Source organism: Podarcis raffonei, chromosome 10 (genome assembly GCF_027172205.1).
Source record: "Podarcis raffonei isolate rPodRaf1 chromosome 10, rPodRaf1.pri, whole genome shotgun sequence".
NCBI lineage: Eukaryota > Metazoa > Chordata > Lepidosauria > Squamata > Lacertidae > Podarcis > Podarcis raffonei.
Genome location: NC_070611.1, coordinates 39129083 through 39156950, shown reverse-complemented (window position 1 = coordinate 39156950; position 27868 = coordinate 39129083). Strand labels below are relative to the sequence as shown.

The following is a 27868-nucleotide window of genomic DNA, read 5'->3' as shown; positions in this document are numbered from 1 at the left end:
ATTTATTAATTTAAACATTTTAAAACAAATGCCAGTGGCTTCTCAAACATTGTATTCCATGACATATACACATGTATCTTACTTTTATTACTCATAAGATATATGTTGCTCCTTTGAAAATATATGGAAGCAACAAAATCACATGTATGTATTTTTGAGGAAACAGCAATGAATTTGCACACAGTAACTCTTCAGAATTGATTTAATGCACACAAGTATTTTTTGCTACAATATTTGTAGCAGAGTATAAAATATAAACAGAAAGCTACCCCGAGGCTACTCAATTGACCCTAAGTTAATGAAGAATAATGTTCTACTCCTCAAAAGTTTGACAGTAAAGTATTCTGTTAAAAAAAGCCTTTGGGAAATTTTTCTTTCACTTTATAGCTTGATCTGTTGCAAAATTTAAATATGCTTTTCAGTTATACGTTGCTAGAAGAAATTCATCCATACAAACTAGTCATTACCACAACTGAATGTACAAACTATACAATAATTTAAAACAAAAAGCAGGAGATTTCAGGTACGTAACCATCACTTCAATAGGTATGTTTCCCACACAATAAAAAAAAACCCACTCAAAAGTTTATAGATTTTTATTTGTGGCTTGTCTGCTACATAATAAGCAGCAGGATTTGTTATATATACATGTACACATTGAGCCATGTGTTGCCTAAATACTATTTACATTGCATTTCAACAATGGAAACCTTTTGACATCCCCTATCTAAGGAATGAACAATCACACAGATGGCTACTTTTTTTTATAAAAAAAAATTGGTCACAGATTACTTACTATATCTCTGAGACTATTGAATCTTTGTCCCTCCAATTTTGAAAAATAATGGAAAAGTGTCTTTGGCTCAAAATTATAGTTGTATTTGGCACCACTAAAGGTGATAACAACTGGCTGAGAAATCAATTGAGGGTCTGCAATTGGCCAGCACAAGCCAAGATGATGCCGATGGAGCTATGAAGAAAAGAAAAACAATTACATTACTAACTGCACTAAGTACCAGATCAGAGTCTGAAACAATTGCACGGACACATTTTAATACTCAATCACTGAGACATGTTTTTAAATTCTTGATGATTGAAGGCTTCATCCTTTCCTGCTTGTGTTTGAAACAGCTACTCCATTCTTTTCTCCAAAATTACATTACAAGCATAAAATAGAAGATACAAATTGCACCAAATCAAAACTGACATCTGGAAATGACTCTGGAGGCTTAATATTTCACTCCCATGGCTTTCTTCTAAAATAAACAGCCAAATAGATTGAATGATGAGCAAACACCAAGATATTATATAGATTCACATGTGTATATTTGCATGTTCTATGCAACTTTTTCTGTAAGCACTGATATGTTGAAATGCATTCATGTTTAATGTGAAAGTGCTTCTAGGGAATTAAATGATAACATAATTTGGTGGTTTGTTTTTTTACTAAGCTTTCAATTGCAGCTGAAAATCCATTTTCTTCTTTGCTCAATTTTTTTAAAAATAAACTTGGCAGCATGTTGAAGCTACTGAACTAAAGGCCTTTCATTCGTAGATAAAATCAAGATGTTGGTTATTCAATAAATCTTTCAGAATTACCTTAATTAAGTTTCCATCAGCACAATGCCATACAATTCCTTCAATTTTCCCTTCTTTGCTTTCATCAAACCAAGACAATATGTCATCATGATTCAGTGGAGGGGCATTTTTTATTTGAAATGTTCCATGTGGTACGAGAAAGTGGATAGGATGTTTCTTGTCTCCTAAGCCTATTTAAAAGATTATTAAACAAATACAATCAACTATTTTATTGTATTACGGAAGTTCCCAAGTCCCACCTTTATTTCCTAATCGTCAATGATGCTCCCTTAGCCAACTCTCTTGGGCTTTTGCTTTTATAGCTCCATGCTACTTGTAGCCGTTTTCCAAATATTTTGTTTCTAGAGTCTGAGCAATTCAGCTAAAGACAGACAGGAACCCTTCTGTTTGCTGCAGCTCAGCTGACCACTGCTCTAGGCTTTATCAACATGATGCTTTTATTTGTTATTTGTTTAGTTGTAAACACTTCAAGCAAGCTGCATATTATTATGTTTGTTTGCCAAAGGTTTTGCTGTGTATTGTAATTCTTAAAAGATTGTGTTTGCAATAATCGTACACAGTGTTTATTACCAGTGCCTGATATAAAGCTCTCAGAAAAATATCTTGTTGATGAATATAAGATATGCTTACCATATGGATTTGCATTAATGCTCGTTCCAATAAGCTCCAGAGTTTGTTCTGAGAGATCTGATAAGGGCACTAGACTAATTTCCAGAAGACCAGGTTCCTCAGTGTGATTCTTCAGAATGAGCGCTAGTTCAAATTCATAGTCAACAACAGAGGTATGCCAACAATATTGTTTGCTGTTTTGTTCCACTGGTACCCAGCCTGTAAAAAAAACAAAACAATATTTTCCCCCTATTTAGGTTGGCTCCATTGTTTATAAAAATATTACAGGTGATATGAACATTAATATTGCTCAAATATGAAAAATCAATGGTTAAAAAATAATCTCTAATCGGACACTGAGGTCTTGCATATATCCAAATGTATATTGCTCACTAGAGAATGCCTCCAACAATTCTGTCTCAATATTGCACTTCAGTGTGATCTGGAGAATCCATGTTATTCAAATCAGCCCTGTCATGATATTTCACCCTTAGTCCCTCAATAATATAGTGAAGGTAAGCAAGATATTTAAAGCTACCTGAACAAGAAATAGGCTATACAAGGACTAATTCACCATGCAAGTATGACTTTTGACATGGTAATTCCCAACTTACTTGTTTACAATATTTATAGGCCACCCTAGAACAAATTTATCTGGGTGGCTTGTTTTTCAGTTTTAATTGTTGAACGAGTAAATTAATAAATTATTACATAAAGTATTCAAGATCTCTAAATGACTAAAGTTTGGAACATATTTTTCTGGTGTTATGTTTTTCTACCTGGAATATGTCCATTTTCATCAGGAAAAGGTTTTCCATTGCAGTACTCTATTTCCTTTGTTGGAATCCAGCATTCAGGGACAGGCTTGAAGTCATCTTCAATATTCCAAGTAAATCCTGGAAGCAAGAATATGAAGTACACTTGTTATCTATCTTCTGAAGAAGTATTAACACATCCCAAGACAAACAAAACTGGCAATAGCAATTGATTACATGGATTTTATAAATTTAAGTAGTATGGACTGCTCTGTTAAGAGTATTATCAAAGATATTAAAATGCTGATTCTGCATTTGTATGTATAATTATTTTTCTTATACCCCACCCATCTGACTGGCTTACCCCAATCACTCTGGATGACTTCCAGCAAAAATGCAGGAAAAGCAGCAGCAGCAGCAACATCAAACATTAAAGGCTTCCCCAAATAGGGCTGCCTTCAGATGTCTACGAAAAATTATACAGTTGTTTAACTCTTTGACATCTGGCAGGAGGTACATGCAATGTACATGGCAGGTGTGACTACCAAAAAGACCACCTGTGTGGTTCCTTGTTGAAGGCCCTCAGAACTGACCTCCATGTCTGGGCTGAACAATGAGCATGGAGATGCTCCCTCAGGTATACAGTGCTGAAGTCTTGTAGGGCTTTAAATGTCAACACCAATGTTCTGAATTGTGCTTGGAGCTAATGTAGATCCTTTAGGACCGGCATTATGTGGTCCCGGTGGCCGCTCCCAGTTACCAGTCTAGCTGCTGCATTCTGGATTAATTGTAGCTTCCAAGTCACCTTTTAAAGGCAGCCCCACCCATTTAGAAGCATTTACTTTTTGAACCTTCCTACATTCCTCCTAAAAATGTTGATGTTCCAGTCAACAAGAAGAAAGGAGCACGTGCACATGGTGGCAAATCAACAAAGACTTGAGGAAATGGAACAACACCAACTTCACCCTCTCAGACAAAATAGCCATGAGCAAAATGATCACCCTCCCAAAACTAATCTATTTATTCCAAACCTGGATTCCCCCAGCCCAACTCCAGAAGTGGCAGAAAAAAACTACCCTCATTTATTTTCTCATACAAAAAGTCAAGAATAAGCCTCAAATACCTGTGCCTCCCCACCTCAGAAGGATAGGGAATCCCCAAAATAGAATCATATTACATCACCAACCACGTACGCCACATAATCCAGTATATTCTAGAAGACGAGACGAAACAATGGGTCCACTTGAAGAAAGAAACCATTGAAAGCATCCCCACAACAGCACCCCCATTTCTCCAAAACAAACTAAAGAAAATCTCCACAACACTGAACAGTCCATGCTTAAAGCATGGAATGGAAAAGGCCTACCACCCACTATTCCAACATGCAGCATAAAACCTCCAGATAAAAACTAGGCTAGCCAAAGGCCAACACTGTCTAAAAGAGTTCTACAACAACAGCAAACCCATACCAACACAAGAAATACAGGACAAACTAGGGAACACCCAAATAACTTGGCTAACACATCATCAACTACATGCCTTCTTAAACAATCCAACAGTAGAATCAGCAGCCTCTAGCCCCTTGACCACCTTCAAAAACCTCCTGACAGCAGAGGGACACAGTAAAGGGATGGTATCCAAAATACTGTTCCAAAATCCCACAACCCCCCTTGATGCAATAAAGGACCATGGGAGCATGACATAGGCTATGAAATAAACTCCGCACAATGGTCTAGAATGTGGTCTAAACCTCCTTTTAAGTCCGTGTCAGCCAAAAGAAGGGAACTCACTCTGAAACTCATCTACAGGTGGTACTTAACACCACAGAAACTGGCACGGATATGCCCAGAAACCTCACCAAGATGTTGGAGAGGCTGCACCTTCACAGGCACATACCTCCAGATGTAGTGGGAATGCCCTAAAATCCAACCCTTCTGGACAGCAGTCCTACAAGAGATATGCAAAATAGCTAAACAGGTATTAGAACTCACCCCAGAATTGGCCCTACTGAACATCTTCCAAGATCATAATGACCACTCACATTATATAGTTTATAACCCACCTACTCTCAGCAGCCAGAAGCCTCATAGTTAGACACTGAAGGGAATTTTCAGGAGTAAACATGAACCAATGGTATCAAATTGTATGGGAAATGACCTTGCTAGAAAAGCTAACCAATAAATTGAAATTGACACAGGGACAAATAGAAGACGATGACGTCACCCCAGTATGGCTCTCCTTTATCAGCCCAACAAGACAACGACAAGAATCTACCGACAGCATATGAATCAATCTGGTTTACCTGACCCTACAAGGCCCCCCCAAATGCAAACAAACCCCACTGCAGTCAACCACAGTCAACCAGCCACACCCTGCCCCCCAATACATCTCACTACCAAGGAAATGTAATAAACAAAAGAAAACCTACCCAGTTGATGCTGACACAAAACCCCACATGTACACTATACGAAAGAATATAAGCCTCACCACCCCACTCCTCCTCTTCCCCCTCTTCTTCCTCAACATTATACTGTACTCAACACTAATGTCTCACAACAAATGTAACTGATTTGTAGGACAGACTGTACAACCAAAAGAGATAGGACATGTACTTTTGTAAACCAATAAAATCTTTAAAATAAATAAGCTCTTGGTTACCAAAAAAATAGCCACTAACCTTTTGAGTCGCCTGCTGAGTGCATAAAACGTTTAAACCTTTTCTCGGCTTGCTTGTTTGGTTTTCTATCCAACCGGGCCCAAAGGTATGGCTGCCCTATAGTGAACAAAATGGCATCAAAATTTATCATGGAGTTCCTTACACCAAACAAGCAAAAATATAGACAACTGCTTTCAACAAGTACTGAATATTGCTTTTAACTATGGCATGGAGCAGCTGCTCGTATAAGCTCTTACAACAGTCTTGGAAGTAAACCCACAAGAGTTACGAATCTGCACAAATTTCTGCTGGCCTGCTAGAGGGATAGTAGCCCCGTTCTTCCACACTGGCCTAGAGGAAGGAAACTTACAAAAGCGTCTAGAGAAAGCATGGGGCCTTGATGCCTGCAAGTGAGAGTCATGTGTAGGGGGAGAAGAGAACAGCCAGTCCCTTTTGCCAATCAATATGTGGTGAGGAAAACCTTGCTCACTCAATTGGGGGGGGGGGGAGGAAACACTACAGAGAAATGGAAGGAGGCGACTAAGCCAATTGCCCAAGGTCTGGCTTGCCCAAGGTGGCTACAGTGACATCAGGCTATCACTGTTCTTATCAGTGAAGATAGTGTGGGCTGATGTACTCATCTCCCTCAGCCTGGGCAAATGAAGGAGGCTGTCCTCCCTATCCTTCAGCCTCTGACCATCGACAGGAGCCCAACACTTCCCTTAGCCATGAATTCAGTATGGATAAAGCCCATATTTTGAATTATGTACAGCATATTTTCACTATAAAAAGGCCTACTTAACAGAGCTCTTTCACGTTACCTTTGTGCATAGTTATGTAGCAGCAAGTTCCATCCACCTTTTCAGTTGGGACCGCACTGTATATATCTGCATCCAATGCCTTTGGATTAATTGTTTCGGTGGCCAGCACTTTAAAAGGCTAAGGAGAAAATAGGTGTCAAAGTATTTTGGAAGTGTAACTTTTTTCAAGGCAGGAATTACTGTATTTTTTGCACCATAACACTCACTTTTTTCCTTCTAGAAAGTAAGGGGAAAGGTCTGTGCGTGTTATGGAGGCAATGACTATGGGTGGCATGCCTACTGATTTTCCTCCTCTAAAAGCTATGTGCGTGTTATGGTCAGGTGCGTGTTTTAGAGCGAAAAATACGGTAGCTCTCCATCCCCACCCCCATGTCTGCCCCCAAACCCAGCAACTTTCATTCTTAATAACATTGATTCCATGACACTGTACAGCCATAATTTCTATGTTGTAAACCGCCCTATGATATTTATATGAAGAGCGGTATATAAATTTCATAAGTAATGATAACAACATCGATTCACAGGATGAAATGTAGACTCTCCGTTTCCTACTGAATTTCAAAGTCATTTTGAGAGGGTTCTCCATTTTGAAGGAATCAAGCCTAGGGTTACAGAATCTTAAAAGCTACTATATCCATGGCAACAAAGATTCCATGCATCATTTATCATGGGAACAACAGTTGCTCTCAAGGCTTCAGTTTGAAATTAGAAGCCGCATCACCAACAAAATAATGGTACGTAGCTATGTTTATTACTTTGAAATCACAGGGATAATCTCATTAAAAGATGGCTACACTATGAAAATCCAACTTGTAATGTAACCTTCTCTTCCATCAAACTTAAGCAGAGAAAGAGTGAGATGTATTCTGATGGTTTGCGGTTACTGCTGTTTCTTAGCATCTGAATACAGAAAAGTTATTAATGAACTCGCTCAGTGCATTATAATGGTTCAGCCTGAATGCGAAAATATACCCGAGAGGGGAAAGCAGGGAGGGATCTTCACCTTCACAAGTATCCAGCCCACTCCAGCTACTGATGGCACTTGAATAGATCAATGTAAATGACAAACAGAGAGCACTTACTTGAGCAGCAGGTGCAAAAATAAAATAAGATACACCTGTTGCGTTAAATGAGACACACATATTCCAAAGGAGGGGTAGTGGTGTTGATGTTGTGTGCAGGCCTAGAAATACTGTATGGGATTTCTGAAAGAGGAGATGCAAGGTGGATGGGTGGAATTTTTTTTGAGGGGGGGAGGCTAAGCCGAGCTAAGTCTTGGCCCAAATATGATGCTCAAGTAACTAACGACCCACCCTAGCAAGGGCCAGGAAGCAGAGAAAGGTGCCCCAAAACGTCCTCAAAACAATTCAGGGCCATTTCGCTCCTGCAGACATTCCTACAAGGAAAGGTGCACGCAGGTAAAGTGCCCTTGCATGCGAAGCACAGGCTGAAGGATCTTCAATAATAATAATAATAATAATAATAATAATAATAATAATAATAATAGCCGCCTCACGTGGGCTGAAAACACGAGGCGAGGCGATCAAGAAGGCAGTCGGGGAAGAAGAAGCGCCTTCCTTTCCCAGCTGCCGACCCTCCTCCCCCGCCGCCCCCGCGCTGGCTTCTTCTTCCCCGCCGCCGGCTTTCCCCCGGCGGGCGCGGGGCTCGCTCTGCCTTCCCCGCCGCATACCTGGCGCTCCCTCTTGGCCGAGGGCTCCTCCTTCACCTGGGTCACGAACAGGCAGGCCACCTTCTGCTGCACCGAGCCCAGGCGGCTCATGGTGGTCCCTCCGGCCTCGGAGCAGGCAGCGGCCGGGCGGCCGGCCCGCACGCGACGCCGGGGATTCGCAGCAGTAGGCCTAGAGGCTGCCTCCCCCCGGCGGCTACCGGAGCAGCAAGCGTAGCTAGGCCCGGCTGAAAGGGGTGCCGGGAAATGTAGTCCGGGAGGGAAGCTGAGGGACTCGTTCTCGCGTGACGTCAGCGCAGAGGGGCTGGTCGGGCCGCTCGCTCGTCCCTAATAAAGAGAGCGCAGCTTTTGCATATGCCAGACTTGAAGAGTTAGAAATGATTGTGCTTGGAATTAAGACAGTACATCTCCCCCTAGCGGGGAAAGTATGAGCAAAGTGACCAGCATGGCTTTCCAGTCAGCAAGAAGCACCCAGGTGCTCCCTGTTGATGGCCAGCTTTTTCCACTTGGTTTGTTAGTATTTATACTCCGCCTTTCACCCCCGACGGGACTCAAGGCGGCTGGCAGTGAAAAAGAGGAGCCGCTCAAAAGAAAGAAGAAGCCAAGTTGATAGAATTAAAGCTGTACACATATATACTTTAAAAATGGATTTGGACAACTCCAGCAATGCATTCAGATAGAGGACTGAATTGAACAATGTTTCAAATGGAGCGCCGTCTTTTGAGGGCACTGGCAACACACACGTTTTAGATATTTATATATTGCTTAATTACCAAAGTGGTGTGTGGTTATTCAGGAAGGAAATACCGTTTAAAATATACATCTCCAGAGTTTATACCATTTTACAGGCTAGATCTGTGCACTCCCTGGATGTTTATCCCTGCAGCTGCTGTTTGGTAATGTACCGGTAGTTACATCTAAATGGGCAATTTAGTTCATTTTCTATAGCATGTGTCCAGCGGTTAGCTTCCATAACTCTGAAAAAGTTTGTGTTGCATAGACAAGTCTTCAGGTGATTTCCCTTTGTGTGGGGAAATGATGGCTAGTCTTTAAAATTAAATGTAAGGGTTGTAGATCAATCTATGTTCACAAGTTACTATTATAAATATTCTATTAGATATGTAGCCTGTTCAGCAGAAGTGTTTTGCTTCTCTATTATTATACTATGAGCTGTCATAAAAATAAGCGTGCCCTTTCTCCATGTCAAGCATTAGACTGAATTAGATCAATGTTACTTTTGGCTTCAATTACATACAGGTTAAGTGGGAGAAAGCCCCACTGAAAACAATGGAACTTCCTTCTGACTATTGAATTCTAGGGTTTCAGTGTTACTAAACACATGGAGAACTGACACTAGCCACATATATTATTTTAAAATAATACCAAATCAGCTTGTTTCTTCATTCAGATGACTTATTCATGGTTTCATTTATGGAAGGAACACCAGTTGCCACTGAACTACAAGAGCCATTGGGGTAAACATGCTTTATAAGGTTGCATACACAGGCTGAATAGCTGTAGCTGGTACTGTTCTATGTTTTCCCAAGCTTTAATAGCAAGAAGTTCAGGACCTGTCTTTTACATTAACCTTTTCTCATTGTTTCTTCTTCTTCTAATGTTCTGCTTATTTAAAACTTATTTCTAAACTCATTGTGTGTTTTTTGGTGTGACTAGCTCAATTTTTAAGGCAGAAAACAAGTCCTGTATAAAATGTAAACTATGTTTATTAAACCTGTACACTGGTTTCCAACAACAGTTATCAAAGAAACCACACAAAAATATTAATTGTAAATATAACTAAATGCATAGTAACAATATTTTTTACAAGGATTAAAACAACCATTCTCCAATTTGAAAGCAACTCCCTTTAAAAGTTTATGACCTAAAAGCCTTTCCATAGATAAAGCCAGGCTCAAGGCAGCTTACAACTTGAAAAGATTTGCATAATTACAAACATAACAATAGCAGTAATAAGCAATAACCAAAATGCATTAAAAAGTGCACAGCCAAATTGAACAGTTTGCATATAAAATAATAATAAAAGCTAAAAGTAAAAATACACCGCCCTAACAGGCCAGGTGGGAAAAGGCCAGCAAGGTCTTCCAGGACATTAATCCAATCTAGATATTGCAAAGCATAGTTCACAAAGGCTGCATCATCAAAGGAGATTGCAGCTGGTGTACCGGGTGAAGCTAGGAGGAGTTACTCCTGATCACAACCACCACTTGATAGTCTAGGAATAAGGCCAGATGCAGAAGTCATAGAATGCAAATTTGTTCTTTCAGGAGCGGTGAGACTCTATATTGGGTAGACCATTCACTCATTCCACAATCCAGAGTCCTGGTAACCACCTTAATCCATATCTTTTCTAGATAATTGGCCTTCATCCAGCATGTTACTGATTTTGTGTCATGATTCAGGGATTCCACTGCTTCACTAATATTTGAGGAAAAGCAGAGATGTAACTGAGTATTAACTGCAATACTAATGACACTGAACTCCAAATCCTCCAATAATCTTGTCATTTAATGACAAACAGAACTCTGTGGGACTGGAGAGGATAATTTAAAGGAGGCAAAACAGGAATCCCTCCCTCCAGAAATGTACAGAATCACTCCCAAGGAACTTCAGTTTGTAGGGTAGATATGCCAGTCAGCAGTGATCAATGATCAAAATATATTTAAAAACCAAGGCTTTGGCAGGCAGGCAATTATTGAAGAGGGCAGGAGCTGATGTTTTCACTTGCTTTCACTCCCATCCTTGTGCTTCTCTTAATTATATAAGTTACAGATGTTCTTCTCTTAATTAAATTCTACTGAGTAAGGTACGACGAGATGAAAAGGCTACACAAAAATCACTGTTTTCTTCCTCTTTTAAACATAGGAGCAATGAAAATAAGCGAGCACTCCCAGTTTGAGGGGTCGTATGGTGGCCTTTGTGATGATGTCATAAGAACCAAGGTAACAATGAGAGAAATTCTGGAAGTTTGAATTTGCGCACTGTCTAGCAACCACTCTCAATCTGTGAGCACTTCAACAAACCTGGAGAAGGTACCGTCTGTTTTACAATTAGTATAAGTAACCCTTTGAATAAAACTCTCAACTGGAGGTCTCCCTTTAAGAGGAAATAGAATTTAGATCCCGAATACAGCTGTATTCAGAACAAAAGGGAATGTTCTTTCCTTACACGTTGATAGTTCTTACATTTGCATTGAGACCTTTCTAAAGGCAGTGGAGTAGAAGCACAAGAGGTGGCAATGGCAGAAGTTGGGGATGACTGCTATTTCTATTTTCATTCAACCTGTATAAAGGTAAATACTGCACAATTTATAATGGCTTGCATCTATCATGTTGTTATGTGCCCTCCACTTTTCCAAGTAGTGAGATGTTTCAGGGATGGTGCTGAAGGGTTCAGAGAGCAAGTAAGCTCCATTCCATGTGTGGAAGTAAGCTCCATTCAGCAGAGTCTAATCCCAGGTACGTGTAGAAAACTGGAGTCTCATTCCCTTTGAATAAGAAAGAGCACTGGAGACTTCAGTTGTCTTTGTAATAGGATGATGATGATTGCACAGCAAAAGCAAACATGCATTCCCACAATGGGCAAAGGAGGCCCTAGAGAGCACAAATGCTTCATTTTGTTTAATTCCACCTTGAAATTCTCAGGTCTCAGTTGATCTACCTCTTTGTGTTTCTACCATTTAAAAAACTGCAGATTACTTTTGCTGTTTCTCTCCCCTTGTCATTGGCAGAAGGAATGTTCATTTGCCTTTTCCATTGAAACCCACAATAATTATGGAAAGTGCAAACTACTTTTTGCTGCTGCTCTGCTCTCCCCATTCAGGAGGAGTATTCACCTTCTCCAAGTTCAAATGGGCACCCCATTTAGAAAACTAAAGAGGGCCTGCAGCCTTCCCCTAATGACTTTTCTTCCATTACAAATATGGCTTAAAAGAGTGGTGGTGATCTCAAGGCTTCCCCAGTAGGAGATAACTGACAAGATTAACAAAAAATCCAGAACATACAAGGCTATGTGCAGTTAGCTGTTTATCGGTTATGAAGATCTTTTCCCATTAGCAATGAATGAGTTGTGTGACTAAGTATATATGTTCCCAAGCTGGACCATCATTGTCCCTCAAAACATAACAATATTTACAGTTAGCTAATAATCATTTCAGGATCCCACCATTCTACTCCCACATCACTTGCAAACACTAGCAAGAAATTCCTTCAGTTACAGACAGTCCTTACACCTCACCAGTTTTCAAATATCAATGCGCTCCACTGGCATGGTCATCTCAATATGCTACACCTACAAAGCCCTTTCAGTATGTTAAATGTGCTTCCACATTGATTTCCAGCCCATACTGTCCGTGCATAATTTCTAGGTTCAAACTGTTGATCTGTAACTTGCAGCAAGTCTTTGTCCTAAGGCAGGGGTGAAACTGGATCTTTCTGGTGGTCTGGATCATTATCTCCTTCACACCCCAGCGGCCTTGTTTGTGCAGTGGCCTCCCGTGGGAGGCTTGCTTGACACTACATCTGATGTATCTCTAGTGCCAGGCAAAAAGTGCTTTTCATTTGTTCAGGCCTTCTAGCATGTCACATAATCTGATATAATCCAATCTTATTTGTTATTTTATTAGTTCAGCTTGGTATTTATTGCACTGCTGCCGTTCTGCTGGTTCTCTGACTGGAATGTTATTGTATTTTTAATTGTTTGTTCATGATCCATGCTAGAGTTTTTGGAAACTGAAGGGCAGCCTAAAGAACATTTAAAGAAATACTGCCTGGCCGAATTTTCCAACCTCTCTCTCTTCTCTATTCAGGGATCAAAGTGCCGATTCCGTCACTGTGAAAAAGCCATTGGCAGTGACACCGTGTGCTCATTATGGAGAGAGGGGAGATGTTCCCATCAACTTTGCAAATTTAGACATATGGAAATACAGGTAGAAACGGCAAGCGCTTTGAAGTGTTCTCTTGTGAAGAGATCTATTATAAGCATTTATTGGCTGTCTCTCGCCTCTGCTGCTGCAGATGTGACATCTTAAGTTTCACAGTTAAGATGCATGATGTTCCTGTGACGCCCAGATATCAGCTTTGGAAATAGTCAAACATCATTTTATCACTTAAAGATAGAACTGGTTCACACCTTCTACTCCACTTGAAAAGCTGAACGAATTCACTGAATTTTAAGGATCCCTTCATCTGTACTTTATTACAGCTTTATGTTCCCATAACGCTCTTCTTTGCACTGCGAGAATAGAATGTTTTTATACTGCAGTGAGTATAGAGGAGAAAAATGAGCTCCCTTTAGTCAAATTTTGAGTCCTCTTAAATTTAGTGGCAACATGTTTTTGCGCTTCAAGTCGATTAAAAGGAAGCTGGGCAGGGGAACATCCTCCTTTCTCAGATACCACATATGGGTTGGAACCCAAGGAATGTTCACCAAAAGGTCTCAAGGTGGTTCACAAGATAAAGCCACTAGCAGTGCTCTGCAAAAGTGGAAGAGCTCAATAATACTATGTTATAATGCAAATGTTCAAGTGCTCGTACTCTACACAAGTAGAACAATAAGTTTGGATTGAGTTTTACTTTCCTCACACAACTCCTGTGATTGGAAGGGTACCTTTAGATTCAACAGAAAATGTGTAATGTATAAAGAACCAGAAGCCTGATTCTCTTTTGATAGCTGATTGGGTAGGGAAATCAGCCAAATCATTTTCAATAAGATCACGTTCTCACACATCTTTTATTGATATCTCTGCAAGTTTCTGTTGCAAAATATAAGGGACAGGGCCTTCTCAGCAATTTCTCAGCCATTGCTCTTCACTGTCTAGTTTTATGGATTCCAGTGTTCCAGCTATGACCCGCTTTAGTATTTTGTAATCATTAAATATGGAACCACCTTTTTTCCCTTTTTTCTATAGCAAAAATACAACAGCATTTCATGTTTCTGGGAGACACAGCCGTTGGGCTGTGTGAGAATCAGTTGTGTCTTCCATCACCGGAAACCTCGTAACATAAATGGACTTTTTTTGCCACCTAGTAATGGTGAGTACAAATGTCCCCCCCCCCATATTCTGAAAACTGAAATATAAATGTTCTAGAGTAGAGTCTAGTCTTAAAATATTAAGAACATCACTGTAGAAGGACACTGTCTTTTACACACTGAAATACTCTGGGCTGTTCCTAACTGATCAGAATGAGGTCGGTGTTTTCAAGATTAACATTCTTGAAGGAGGCAGTGGTAAAACCTTCCCTGGATTCGGAATACCTAACTAACTACTGGCCAGTTGCTAATCTCCCTTTCCTGAGCAAGGTTCTGGAGTGAGTGGTGGCAGACCAGATCCAGGCACCTTTGTAAAAAACTAATTTTCTGGATCCATTTCAATCGGGGTTTAGGTCTGGTTTTGGTGCAGAAACTGCTTTGGTCGCCCTATATGATGACCTCTGTTGAGAGAGAGAAAGGGGAAACATGTCCCTGTTAATTCTTCTTGACCTCTCAGTGGCTTTTGATACCATTGACCATGCATCCTTCTGGAGCAGCTGTCTGAACTAGAGATGGGTGGCATCACTAGTAGAATGCTTAGAATTCAAGGCAAATAGGGCAACATATTAATGGCCCATCCATATGGATAAGAACAGGGCAGGCACCTGGCTGAGTGGACCCTCAGCATAATGTCACCAATGCCACCACCAAACATGGACTTGAGTTGCTGCCTCCTCCATGCCATCCCTCTGTCATTACTGCCCTGTCTTGCCATCCCCACAGTAATACAAGTGCTGGTCCTGACAACCAGAAACTGCATTAAGGGGGAGAAACCATAGTGACCACCAGGGGCCAATTGGAGCCAAGCAACCCCTCTGCTTCCAGCCAGCCCATTACATCAGCAGCACGGATAATCCTGGGAGGAGGGGAAGAGGTGGCTGGCAGTTGCAGTGCTGCCAGTGTCTGTATCTGTGCTACTGAGGAATTCAAGCACAATATTTTACATTCTGCATAACTTCAGGATCTTCTGTTTGTTTATTTTTTTAAAGTGCAAGTGTACATATTCCATCGAAGAATGAATGTTACATTTTACATTCAAACACAAGAATATGGTTACAATTTAATATGTTTGTATATGGAAGAATACATGTGGAAAGTATTGTATTATAATGAGCAGGGGTGGGGGAGAGAATCAGCTTGGATATTACAGGAAAGATCCACAGATTGAATTCTGTCGTGTATCTTTCTTGCAAAATGCATGTGCATTTCCATTCCACTCTTGATGGGTTCCACATGCATTTCCTGCTCAGAAGAGATATATTTTCTCTGAACTACCGTATTTTTCGCACCATAGGGCGCACCGGACCATAGGGCGCACCCAGTTTTTTTTGGGGGAAATAAAGGGGAAAATTATTTTTCCCCCAGGCGTGGGGCTGGGGCGGGGGAAGCTTCCCCCGACCCCAGCCCCCAAACAGGCAGCTCTCTGCAAGCCGTGGGAGCGCTCCCACTGCTTGCGGAGAGGTCCGCGAAGCCTGGGCGTGCTGATCTCAGCGCGCGCAGGCTTCGGCATGCAGGCAAGTCTCCGCAAGCAGCGGGACTGCTCCCGCTGCTTGCGGAGAGATCCGCGAAGCCTGGGCGCGCTGAGCTCAGCGCGCGCAGGCTTCGGCATGCTGGCAACTCTCCGCAAGCAGCGGGACCGCTCCCGCTGTTTGCGGAGAGGTCCGCGAAGCCTGGGCGCGCTGATCTCAGCGCGCACAGGCTTCGGCATGCTAGCAACTCTCCGCAAGCAGCGGGACCGCTCCCGCTGTTTGCGGAGAGGTCCGCGAAGCCTGGGCGCGCTGATCTCAGCGCGCGCAGGCTTCAGCATGCAGGCAAGTCTCCGCAAGCAGTGGGAGCGCTCCCGCTGCTTGCGGAGAGATCCGCGAAGCCTGGGCGCGCTGAGCTCAGCGCGCGCAGGCTTCGGCATGCAGGCAAGTCTCCGCAAGCAGCGGGAGCGCTCCCGCTGCTTGCGGAGAGATCCGCGAAGCCTGGGCACGCTGAGCTCAGCGCGCGCAGGCTTCGGCATGCTGGCAACTCTCCGCAAGCAGCGGGACCGCTCCCGCTGTTTGCGGAGAGGTCCGCGAAGCCTGGGCGCGCTGATCTCAGCGCGCGCAGGCTTCGGCATGCTAGCAACTCTCCGCAAGCAGCGGGACCGCTCCCGCTGTTTGCGGAGAGGTCCGCGAAGCCTGGGCGCGCTGAGCTCAGCGCGCGCAGGCCTGAGCATGCAGGCAACTCTCCGCAAGCAGCGGGAGCCCAGCGCTGGGCTCCCGCTGCTTGCAGAGAGGTGTGCAAAGCCTGGAGAGCGTGGGGGGTCTGTGCGCACCGACCCCTCTCACTCTCCAGGCTTCAGCGAAAGCCTGCATTCGCACCATAGGACGCACACACATTTCCCCTTCATTTTTGGAGGGGAAAAAGTGCGTCCTATGGTGCGAAAAATACGGTAACTCTGATTAGAGAAGAAATGGGTGGAATAAAAGCCCCTTCCCCCCAAAAGCTATGATACAGTGGTACCTCGGGTTACATACGCTTCAGGTTACAGACTCCACTAACCCAGAAATAGTACCTTGGGTTAAGAACTTTGCTTCAGGATGAGAACAGAAATCGTGCTCCGGGGGAGCGGCAGCAGCAGGAGGCCCCATTAGCTAAAGTGGTGCTTCAGGTTAAGAACAGTTTCAGGTTAAGTATGGACCTCCGGAACGAATTAAGTGCTTAACTGGAGGTACCACTGTAATGGCAGAGGGCATAGAATTGTCTATACAGTACCAGGGTTTCCCAACCTTGGGTCTCTAGCTGTTTTTGGACTATGACTCCCATCACTGCTAGCTATCAGGACCAGTGGTCAGGGATGATGGGAATTGTAGTCCAAAAACAGCTGGAGACACAAGTTTCGGAAACCCTGCTCTAGATTTACAGAGGTAGCAAAGGAAGTGATTAACATGAGTGGGATGGCACCATTGTTGTATTCATTTGAAGGCACACTCTTAAGCCCAGGCCCACCTCATGTCAACAGAGGTAAATTGATATGGCCAGCTGTGAGATTATGGGTTTGTGCCTACTGTGTTGCAAAGGTTGCATATTTGTATTTGAGGTTTCAATTGTGATATATGCTTTCACTGGTGTTTTGATGGTACTGGGGTCTTATGTTGTACCCTGCTCTGGGATCATGAAAGGTGAAGGGTGGTCTTGAAATCGAAATAATAAATAAAAAACCTAATCAGAAGTAGGGAGCCCCACTGAATTTGATTGGGCTTGTTCCCAAGTAAGTGTGCATAGGGTTGCAACTTTAATCAATTAATAGGCTGCAATCTTCTGCACACTTGCATAGGAGTGAACTCAACAGAACAGAATAGTGGGCATTTGAAGCAATGCTCTGTGTAGGATTCATACAATTAATCAACTATGATTTAGTTAGTTACCGTAGTTGATGGCCCAAGTTGTAATATGTATCCACTGCATATGTGTCTAAGAACAAAACCAAACCACTGTCTTGGCTTTTATGAGTGAGTTAAGTATGATGAGGACTTCAAAATTTTACTCAAAGTTTTATACTGAAATTTAAGTTCCTTCCTATAGATTCTACATTGCAAAGGGAAGTTCAGGAAGGGATTTTACCTCCTGCCCAAAGTCAAGATTCCACAAAAGGTCAAGAAAACACATTAAGACCTATCCACCCTCCACTGATTATTACCATCAATCTTGAGGACGATGACGAAGAAGAACAGGAGGAGAAATGTAAATACTTTGCCAGACATTTTTGTGTGCTTGTTCAATGTTTCTAGCAATTTGAATCTACCTAGAAAAAGTTTACAAAATAGGATCTCATATAACATTATATTAGAGGTTTTTTTAGCGTTTTTGTGATAACTGTAATAGTATTTAAAAGCTCCCATCCCAAGCAATGTGACTTCCATCTTTTAACAAATACAAAGAAAAAACGTTTTAGACTTTACCTTTTACCCATATGTATCCCAAAGTAGTGTTAATATATTTAATAAATGACCAACCCTGTTTGATAATAGAAGTTGGCCTATTGCGTTTAATATTATTCCTAAAATAAATTACAGCTGAACTGAGGATTCAAACTTTTATTAATAAAAAATAGAATGTTAAGCAATAATATTATTTTATCCAGAATATTGAAAAACTCTCTAGAATACAGCCCAGTTGAAGAACCCCACCAGTAAAAAATTATATTGCAATATGTACTATGAATGCAATTGCAGTTAAGTTTTGCTTTACACGGTACAAGAAGATATCTGGCAAGGTCTTTGCTTAGTAAGCTGTGTGAAATTTGTTCCCTATAGTTGCATCTTATTTACTGTCTAAGACACCAGAAGACATAGAAGAAGAAAAGGCAATAAAGGAAATGTGTTATAAATCTGGTAAGAATGTTATTTCTGATTCTCTTATCTCACTTTTCAGCTGATATCACTCTGGTAACTGCCCCCATTTTCTCTTCCTTGGGGTGAAACAGGAGAATACTACAGAATTCAGACTTCTCCGGAAAACCGCTTAACAAAAAACATACCTTTGGTGCTGGAGAACGAGCTCTTGAAAACCATGGAAACTGGCAGAGATTTACAAGAAGGCAAGGACCTGAGCAATATAACTTCTATTTTATTTTTCATATAGGAGAACAAGCCTTGCTGAAGCAGAGCCAGCAAGGGCAAGTCCTGTCTTACTAACTTAATAACTCTAATGAGTTCTCTGAGAGTGTCAACAAACATATAGCTAGCGCTGATCTGGTTGATATATAGTGTATTTGGACTTTCAAAAGGTTTTGATAAGGTACCTCATCAAAGCCTCCTGAGGAAGCTTGGCAGTCATGGAATAAGAGGAGAGGTCCTCTTGTGGATCGGAAATTGGTTTAGTAGCAGGAAGCAGACAGTAGGAATAAATAGACAGTTCTCCCAAAGAAGGACTGTAGGAAGTAGTGTGTGTCCCAAGATGTCCTGTGGATGGCACTCAGCTTTTTCACCCTATACCATCAAGAGGCAATTCAGGGGCTGAACTGGCGCTTGGAACCAGCTGGAAGTGAGCCAGTAAACTGAGTTGAATCCAGATAAGACAGAGGTACTATCTGTCCTGAGTTTTCAGGTCCAGGAGGTGTGGTGATACATGTGCTGAAGTCTTGTTCTTGTTCTTTTAAAAGTAAGGTGCTAATATAAGTGGCTCATTGATATTGTCTTAAATATTTGAAGCTGTTTGATTAATGTGAGAGTAAACTATCACAATCTGCTACTATAATTTCAAAATCAACTGAATTAAGTAAAGCAAGCAAACAAACAAACTCTGAACATTGATACAAATGCCCCCATCTACTTTCGTTGTTACTATTTTTACTGTACTTATTCAGATTTAATGGACTGTTTTTACTGAGTTGTAAACCACCCTGGAATGTTTTCAACAAAATAAATAAAAACAAACAATACTGGTCACGTAAAGGAAATTAACAAAGTGAGAAAAATGTATATTTTTACATGATTTCTTTTTATTATATAGAGATGGAAGTCATTGCTCACTGTAAGTGGGCAAATTATTCTGCCATTAGTGACCCCGGGGTTTTCCCCAGTAGGTTTTTTAAAGGAGCAGTCAGGAAAAAGAACCTGTAATATCTCACGTAATCCATGTTTAAAATAAGAGAACTCAGGAATAATAATATTTAGGAAGTGCTGATGAGAAACAGTAATTTGGACAAAAAAGAAGAAATAATTAAATTGGCCCAGTCAATTTAAGGAGAAAATATTTAGGGGAAGGCTCAATTTAGTTTCACTGATTTATTTTGCTGATTCATCAGTATGTTGACTTCAGAGTGGACCCCACTGAATCTAAAGAGGCACCACACTGTGACTTTATATTTTGAACAAGCCTTTAATAACTGTAAACCTAGAAAGCCTGCTTCGGTCACTATCCTTTCTTTGGAGGGGTGTTTAACAGTGACCCTCTCAAAAAAGCTGCTTGAGGAATAATCCGTTTTGATTTGTAAAACTGTGTTTTTCTGTCAACTGCTGTTCATTATCTGTTGCCACATTTGATTGAGATAGATGCCTCTAAACACATCTTCAGACTACTCGGGGAATAACAAAATACAATGGTACCTCTGGTTACGAACGCTTCGGGTTACGAGCTCCGCTAACCCGGAAGTAGCTGCTCCTGGTTGCGAACTTTGCCCCAGGATGCGAACGGAAACCGTGTGCAAGAGGCGCGTGTGCAGCGGGGGACCCCATTAGCGAAAGCACACCTCAGGATAAGAGCGGTTTCAGCTTAAGAATGGACCTCCGGAACAAATTAAATTCGTAACCAGAGGTACCACTGTAGCAATTTAGTGACTTCACACAGGGAGGGCAGGGAGACCAAGAAGGAGGGATCTAAGTATGGTGGCACAGTAAACTTTGGCTTCTAAGGAACTGGAAGAGAGAGAGAGAGATTTGTTACCATGCCCACAGATGTGCAGTGGAAGATGTGCTTCTAAGTAAGAGGAGAAGAGAAGGGATGAATCTGCAGAAAAGAAGAAATGGTCTTTTCACACACATCTACTCAGAAAAGATGAAAATTGGAACACCTTGCTCACCATAGTTGACTAGGAATTCCATGTAGGCAATTGAATGGGTTGCTGGAAGGTGAGATGGATTGCCCTGCTCATCTTCCACCAACCCATATGCTAGAAGATCTTTAAAATAAAATAGCTTGCTAATATGCCTGTATTTCCATGGTAGCCCAGCATGGAAATGCAGTCTAGGTTGTTGTTGTTTTAAATGTGCAGGCTGATAACTTTGGTGTCTTATTTACCAGCCTTATTTATCTTCCAAGTGTTCAAAACACTTTACAAATGCCATCTCAGCAATCCTTATTAGATTATTATAATATTATGATCCCCGTTTTGCAGATGGGAAAGCTGAAGTTAACAGAACAGCAGTTTGACTAATGCTATGGTAGTACCTATGCCATGGGCATTTCCCACTATTAAAATAAGTTTAGTAAGTTCAGTGATTCTGTCTCTTGCCCTTTTAGGTGATGGCGTTGCAGTTCCATCAAAGTTCAATATTGCAGAAAGGCAAACGGAGATAACGGCATCATTAGATTGTAGCTCTCGATCTGATCTTAGTGCCTTTGAAAATGGAGGTAATTGCTTCAAATGTACATTGACTATTTAAATTCCTATGATTTACATGACAATCAAATGACAGTGGAAACTAAAATACAAATACAAGTTCTGTGATTTATTTATTTTTTTGTCTCTCTTTGTAGGAGGTGATTGCTATTTGCCACAAAGAAATATATTTGTTGCAGGGATACAAAGCAAAGCATTCAGTGGAGAAAAAGAATTTGCCATGCTGAAGTGTTCGAACATTAAAGGTATTCAGAGCTCATGTATTGTCTTTTAGGGGAGGGGGAAAATTGGGAGATATATGTTTCTTCCTTTCTGCGGTTTGAAAATGCATCTGCACAAGCTGCCTGTGTGATTTTTCTATAATTTGTGCCAGGGAATTCAACTGTACTGGTGGTTAATTTCATTTTCTTATCAGAGTTAACACTCGGCTCATTCCCCACCCCACCCCCAGCTACAGCTCATTCTGTCTATTCTCTTTGGTGCCAACACAAGCTTGTTACGGAGTTTAGCTTTGGCAGGATCATCCAATTAATTACTGTGATCATTTTTACTGTTCTGTGATGCAGTGAACCATTGCAACTTCCCAAGAGTCTAAAAGGGGACCGTGCTGAGAAGTATTAGATAGCGGGCTCAGTTTCACGACACATTTAAATGTGTGAAATGATCAGCTGGACTTTTCACATAACGCCAATTATCACATCCACCAAAGATGCTTCTGTGTTAACCTGGATATAGCCTTGTTTGACAGCATGATACTTCCTCAAATTCAGACATTCTGTAGGTGGGGGAAGCACTGGGGGGTTCTTCTATGGAGGGGAGGGAGGTGGCTAGGCAAAATCAGGGGGTCCCCTTTATTGAACAGTCTCACATTTTCATTGGTGTTGTCCATTCACTTGCCCTGTCCCTCCCTGCCCAATGTTCACCAATGCCCAGTGTGTGTGTGTGTGTGTGTGCACACAAATGGTTGCAGCAGCAGAATCAGGGCACAGTGATGCATTACCTGGTAGGGCAGGAGCTTCAACAGATACCCCGTGGTGCCCCTGGCTGCCATTGAAAGAGCACCATAAACGATCCATTATTGACCTCCACAACAGGGATCTACTTGCGTAAAATGTCAGCCACCTCATTTTAATACATGCAATTATTTTTTGTGTCCCCTCTCTGTATGGGTGGACAGCTCCTTTCAGCTGCTTCAGTCCAGCTGCCTCCCGTAAAAATGGACTGGGATGGCGACGGAGAAAATCTATATTGTGTTGCATCTGTGCACTGGTTCACATAGATTGATAAAGGTAAAGGGACCCCTGACCATTAGGTCCAGTCGCGAACGACTCTGGGGTTGCGGCGCTCATCTCGCTTTACTGGCTGAGGGAGCCAGCGTACAGCTTCCGGGTCATGTGGCCAGCATGACTAAGCCGCTTCTAGCAAACCAGAGCAGTGCACTGAAACACCATTTACCTTCCTGCTGGAACGGTACCTATTTATCTACTTGCACTTGACGTGCTTTCAAACTGCTAGGTTGGCAGGAGCTGGGACCAAGCAACGGGAGCTCACCCTGTCACAGGGATTCAAACCACCGACCTTCTGATCCGCAAGCCCTAGGCTCTGTGGTTTAGACCACAGCGCCACCTGCGTCCTCACATAGATTCAGTAGCAGGTAAATGAGGGAACAGCTCAGGTGTTAGGTGTGCTACACACACATGGCCAATTTATACTGCACAAAAAATGGGAGGAGAAAGGGAGGATTGTTAAAACCATACTTATGCATGTAAGGCTATCTGCCGGTCATTTTTGGATCACATTCCAGGTCATGAATACAGCAAGGTTGGCCTTTACCATGATCGCCCCCCCGCCCCCACTGAATCCTCAGTGAATGCATGAAACAAACCTGGGAATCTTCCTCCTTTCTCAACGCCCTAGAACTGAGAGGCAAAATCCTGTTGTCTTTTTTTCTTCTCTTTAGCTACAAGTCACTCCGAAAGTATAAAGAAGCATCATTTTAAAGGAGTGAAGAAAAAGAAATGGATTTCCGAGGAACCCAAAAACCTTCCTCTCCCGTTGACAGCAAAAGGTATTTTGAGAAACCGTTTTTAGTAGGTTGAAAAAGTCACACGGGGCCAATTGACTCATTTGGTCCTGGTTCAACATCAGAGGCAATCTCTTAAAAGGGGCAAGCTCTGTATTTGTATTGCATGTCCCCATCCATTGCCCTATATGTTGAGCAGCACTCAGTAGCTTCTTATAATTCTGGGGAAAATATTGATTATCGTATTATTTCTTGCAGCAATGCATACTTCAAACCCTAAAGGTAAAGGGTATTGCCAACAAAATGATCAAAGCAAGAATGCTGAGAATGCTTCTTATGTTCCTTCTCAGAGAGCCAGCGGGAGAAGTATTTCCTTGAGTTCTCCAGCAGCTGCAAGGTCACCCAATCTGACCTATGGTAAAGTTGGTGCAACCAAAGAATCCAAGATGAATTTGGCTGCAGGTGAGCACATAGTCTCATAGACCCCTCCTCCTGGCACAGAAGTTTGCCCGCGTTATTGAGTTTGTGTTCTGTTATACCACATTTGACTTAAACATAAGGCTGTCTTACAGAGAGAGCTTTTACTGTTGTGGCGCCCTGAATATGTAATGCTTTCCCTCAGCAGGTTCGCCCCATGGCCAACATTGCTTTCTTTTAGAAAAAGGAAAAGTTTCCCCTCCCATTTTCTCAAGATTTTAAGGTAGCTTTATGTACAATAAGCCCACAGCTTGAACACATTTAACTTGTGTGCATTTGGCATAAATAAGAGGCAGAAAGTGGGAAAGAGTTTGGCAGTCCCGCCTGCCCTTGCACCTAGTTGTGTTTTGACTAGTTATAGGCATGATCTCCGGAACATAACCCCCACATAAATTGAGGGCTTACCATACTGTTGACTGTTGACTGTTCTTTTACCTATCAGTCTCATCTATTATTGTAAGGTTATATATAAGAACTTGATTTTTTAAACCTTCTAAACTGTCTGTTTGTAATGTCTCTGTCTGGTCAATAGCTATGTCTCTGTAATGTCTCTGTCTGGTCAATAGCTGTAATTTATGTTTATTGCAAGGTAAAAACACAGCCACAAGATTTTGCTGCGATTTGGTGGGGTTGTATTCAGATACAAATAGAGATGATTTGTTGTCAGATGTGGCAAGAATGGTTTGGACGGTCTAATTCTTCTTCTTTTGTCTTTATCCTCCTTAATGTTTATTTTGTTGGTTTGTTTGTTTGTTTTCTTATAAATCTGTCCCAACTCTGCCAATTTTGTAATGACAGTGTCATAAAAATCAGACAATGAGTTCCTCTAGTTTAAATTTTGTCTTGAAGTATTGCGAGCTCTAACCCTTACGTTATGCTCAGAAACATGTTTGGTTAATTCTCTGTGTGGTTTCATATTTTGTCATTTTGCAGTAGTTCTTCTTGTTTTGTTATATTAAACCTCAGCAAAAAAACAAAAAACAAAAAAACAAAACAAAAACAAAATGAGTGAATGGTTTGGGTATCATCTGAATTACCTCACCCAAAACTTTCACATGGATGTTAAATAGCATGGGAAGTAAGATGGAACTTTGTAGTATCTTTAGAGTCCAATGTCCTATCAGTTCTTTTCCAGGCAGGCAATCCAGAAGTATATCATGGCCATTGCTATTAAGCACTATTGCTAGGACCTGGACAATCAACAGCCATCTTCCTCCTGTCTGTTTCCTAATGGAGGTCAACCACCAGGACAATTAAAGCAGTTCCAGTCCAAAATGAATATTAGAACAGATCTAAATAATTGGTTTCATCCAAGAATACTTGGAGTCCCAATAGCACTTCTGTAAGATTAGTGAATTTGGCAGAAGAGTTGTTGGGTTAATTAAAGGGTTGAAAAGTCCCAAACAGCCAATGGAATCACACCTTCTTTTAAGGAAGTATTTACTGGTCCTGCCACCCATATGTGTTAAGCTTTCCCTCTCCCAAAATCTAGTTCACGTTCCCAGATTGAAAATGGAATGCATTCTCCCTTGGGGTTAATATGTTTTTCGAAGTGATCTATGATTTATGTGATGTCAGGTAACATCATGGCTAAAACTCTCTCTCTGTGTGTAATTAGATTGGCAGAATATGATTATAATTATCACTGAAAATATAAATCAAACTGTATTTTTCTTTACAGAGAGGTGCACTTCAGCATATAATATACCAGCTTGGCGAAAAAGAAGCCCACATACTAAAGTATATACTAAAGCGGAAAAAATGCATTCAGGTATTTACAATTCCAATATGAACGTATTTGCTAAAAATGAAAGAAAATTAGAAAATGGGGAACATTTCTAAAGAGCAAGTATCTTATTATGTAGATTACTTTATCTTTGTATATTGCTAGTGGATAGGAGGGGAGAACTCACAAAATCTGTTTAGTGTTGGAGCCTATGCACTTGTGCCGCAGAGACACTTGGGATAAGAAGGAAAAGTGTTGACATCTGAGATTTGTTCTTTAATCTTGTGTTATTTAGACAAACTGAGTAAGGACATCCCTTACTGCTTTTCTCAGTTATTACTCTCACATAGTAACTGGGCTTGGATGCAAATGACAGTTTTCTCTCTCCAGTTGCGTGTTGGCTACATGGGAGGTTATCCCACCCATTTCTGTCCTTTACTAGATAATACTGATCTCAGAAATATCAAGATTATATGGTGTTTTTTTCTGGGACAGATCCCTCAGAGCTCCTGGTACTGTAGTTATGCAGCCACCCCCTTTTTTTATCCCACTGACCTCCATTCCCAGCATAGTCCCCTTCCCCTGTTTTGGGCTTCTTGGAAACTTCACCTGTGCCTTCTAGAATGGTATCCTGAGTTTCCTTGCTGTCCTTTCACATTTCCACACATTTCCACTGACTGTGCTACCGTCATTGCTCCCAGTCTAGCATATAGTCTGCTAGGAAACTATAATGAGATATATGGGATTGAAGTTGGGCTGGGAGGGGATCTGATAAGCTGAACCAAAACCACAAAGGGAGGGGGAAGTGTGATAATGTCCTGAGTAACAGAGGGTACAGATGACATGTGGCAATCAGATATGCAAAATGATAACTTGCGTCAATCTGTACTTTTGCCTAAAACCAGCCCAGGGTTGCCAATGTGGTGCCAGATGTTGTGGACTACATCTCTCATCTTCCCTTACCCCAATGGCCATGCTGACTGGAGTGGATGGGAGTTGGAATCAACAACAGCTGGATGGTACCAGGCTGGCTATCCCCTATCTATCTAGAAGGTGGTCTGAAAATGGAACAGTCCTGCCCATGTATTAACATCTCGAGATGAGGCTCTTCTTCATTTGTGTTTGTTGGGTAAACTTTGCTATGTGTCACTGAGGAATAAAACCTTCTTTGTGGTGTCTCCATCTGTGGAATTCCTTTCTTAAAGGAATATGACTGGTGCCAATGTTACAATCATGTTACAGCCATTTCAGTACCAGGCCATTTATTTGCCCAGCTTTCTTTTTGTTTGTTTGGTTTGAAGTTTAGTTTCCAGTCCTCTCTGCCTGATTTTAGTGTGTTTTTATTTATTATAATAATGTATTATCTGTTACTGTATTATACTAAATTTTTGGGTGCTCAGTAACTTTAGGAAGGAATTGAAAAAACATTCCTGTTCACCCAAGCGTTTGACGGCTGTAAGATGCTGTTTCTGGCAGTGTTGAAATTATTAGCTGTAAGGATATGTGACTGTTTTATTTTGTTTTTAATTGCATTGTTTTGTTGGTTGCTGCTCTGTGCTCCTGAGGGATGGAGGGCAAGATAGGAATTTTATTAATATGGATTATACTTTCAAGTGAAATAGCCATGCACAGTAGAATATGAATTCTGCTTAGAGGAACTTGTTCCTGAAGTTCTTTTTCAATGAGGCCTGCTCCCAACTATTATCTGTTTTCATCTTATTTTCTTACATTTATATCCCATCTTCTTTCCGTCAAGGAGTCCAAAGAGATGTACACATGGTTCCCAGTAATTGACCCATCCAGCACTATCCAGACCCAGATGATGTTTAGCTTTTGTAAAGTAATAACCTCAAGTGCCTTCAAGGCATGCCTTAGGACAACAGTTTGTATTGTGCAGAGGAAGTGTACCCAAGACTGTTGTCCAGGGTGCTGATAGATGGACTTTTAAACTCTGGCAACTATAGTTAGATTATTTCCATTTTTTAATTTATTGAGGCTCCGTTTCATGTCAGTTATAATCCCAGTTCCATATATTATTATAGTCAGTGGTTTACAGCATCTCTGTTGTGGAACACTTTGATTCTGTAAACTTCACATTTTGGGTGCCTGTGTTTTCAAATTGTGTGTGTGTCTTCATTTCAGAGCCCAGAAGAAATGGAAGCAGATAAAGTGGAAGCAGATTTGAAGGAGAGGGAAGGGCAAAAAAAGAAGTGAAATTCTGTTCTTACTACCATCATAAGGGAAACAAAAGTGAAAATTCAAATGATACGGTTATCAAGGAATTAAACTGCAGATGCAAAGGTGACAAAATTTAACACCCAAAAAGCAGGAAGTACAGAGAGGCTAAAACATACGTATTAAAAATATGTAAACAAGG

The 27868-nt window shown here is 41.4% G+C and overlaps 2 protein-coding genes across 6 annotated transcripts; one reads left to right on the top strand and one right to left on the bottom strand.

Annotated features, from left to right (window-relative positions):
- Positions 1–648: 648 nt before the first annotated feature.
- C10H12orf29 (chromosome 10 C12orf29 homolog) lies at positions 649–8321 on the bottom strand. The gene is made up of 7 exons (XM_053406774.1): positions 8131–8321; positions 6441–6558; positions 5641–5736; positions 2988–3104; positions 2230–2427; positions 1600–1769; positions 649–970 (listed from the first exon to the last, which is right to left on the bottom strand). Exons 1-7 carry the CDS (start codon positions 8218–8220, stop codon positions 782–784), a joined length of 978 nt encoding a protein of 325 aa, XP_053262749.1. The 5' UTR covers positions 8221–8321; the 3' UTR covers positions 649–781.
- Positions 7091–27868, top strand: C10H12orf50 (chromosome 10 C12orf50 homolog). 5 transcript variants are annotated; one of them, XM_053406769.1, is made up of 14 exons: positions 7091–7174; positions 11011–11087; positions 12953–13072; positions 14054–14177; positions 17728–17886; positions 18459–18536; positions 18629–18742; positions 21166–21276; positions 21403–21510; positions 23226–23333; positions 23547–23750; positions 25447–25536; positions 26397–26544; positions 27634–27868. In XM_053406769.1, exons 2-14 carry the CDS (start codon positions 11016–11018, stop codon positions 27674–27676), a joined length of 1479 nt encoding a protein of 492 aa, XP_053262744.1. In that variant the 5' UTR covers positions 7091–7174; positions 11011–11015; the 3' UTR covers positions 27677–27868. The 5 variants fall into 5 exon arrangements, with proteins under 5 accessions (XP_053262744.1, XP_053262746.1, XP_053262748.1 ...); XM_053406772.1 differs by having other exon boundaries at positions 7120–7174; positions 11011–11177; XM_053406771.1 differs by lacking the exon at positions 26397–26544.

What these genes read in the sequence shown, in the direction of transcription:
- C10H12orf29 (XM_053406774.1), bottom strand. Translation starts at nt 8,220, where the DNA reads ATGAGCCGCCTGGGCTCGGTGCAGCAGAAGGTGGCCTGCCTGTTCGTG. An exon ending in CTACATAACTATGCACAAAG is followed by an intron (nt 5,737 to 6,440) that starts GTAACGTGAAAG and finishes TGTTCACTATAG; the next exon opens with GGCAGCCATACCTTTGGGCC. An exon ending in CTGATGGAAACTTAATTAAG is followed by an intron (nt 971 to 1,599) that starts GTAATTCTGAAA and finishes TTTTCTTCATAG; the next exon opens with CTCCATCGGCATCATCTTGG.
- C10H12orf50 (XM_053406769.1), top strand. Translation starts at nt 11,016, where the DNA reads ATGAAAATAAGCGAGCACTCCCAGTTTGAGGGGTCGTATGGTGGCCTT. An exon ending in TTAGACATATGGAAATACAG is followed by an intron (nt 13,073 to 14,053) that starts GTAGAAACGGCA and finishes TTTTTTCTATAG; the next exon opens with CAAAAATACAACAGCATTTC. An exon ending in ATCCCCTATCTATCTAGAAG is followed by an intron (nt 26,545 to 27,633) that starts GTGGTCTGAAAA and finishes TCTTCATTTCAG; the next exon opens with AGCCCAGAAGAAATGGAAGC.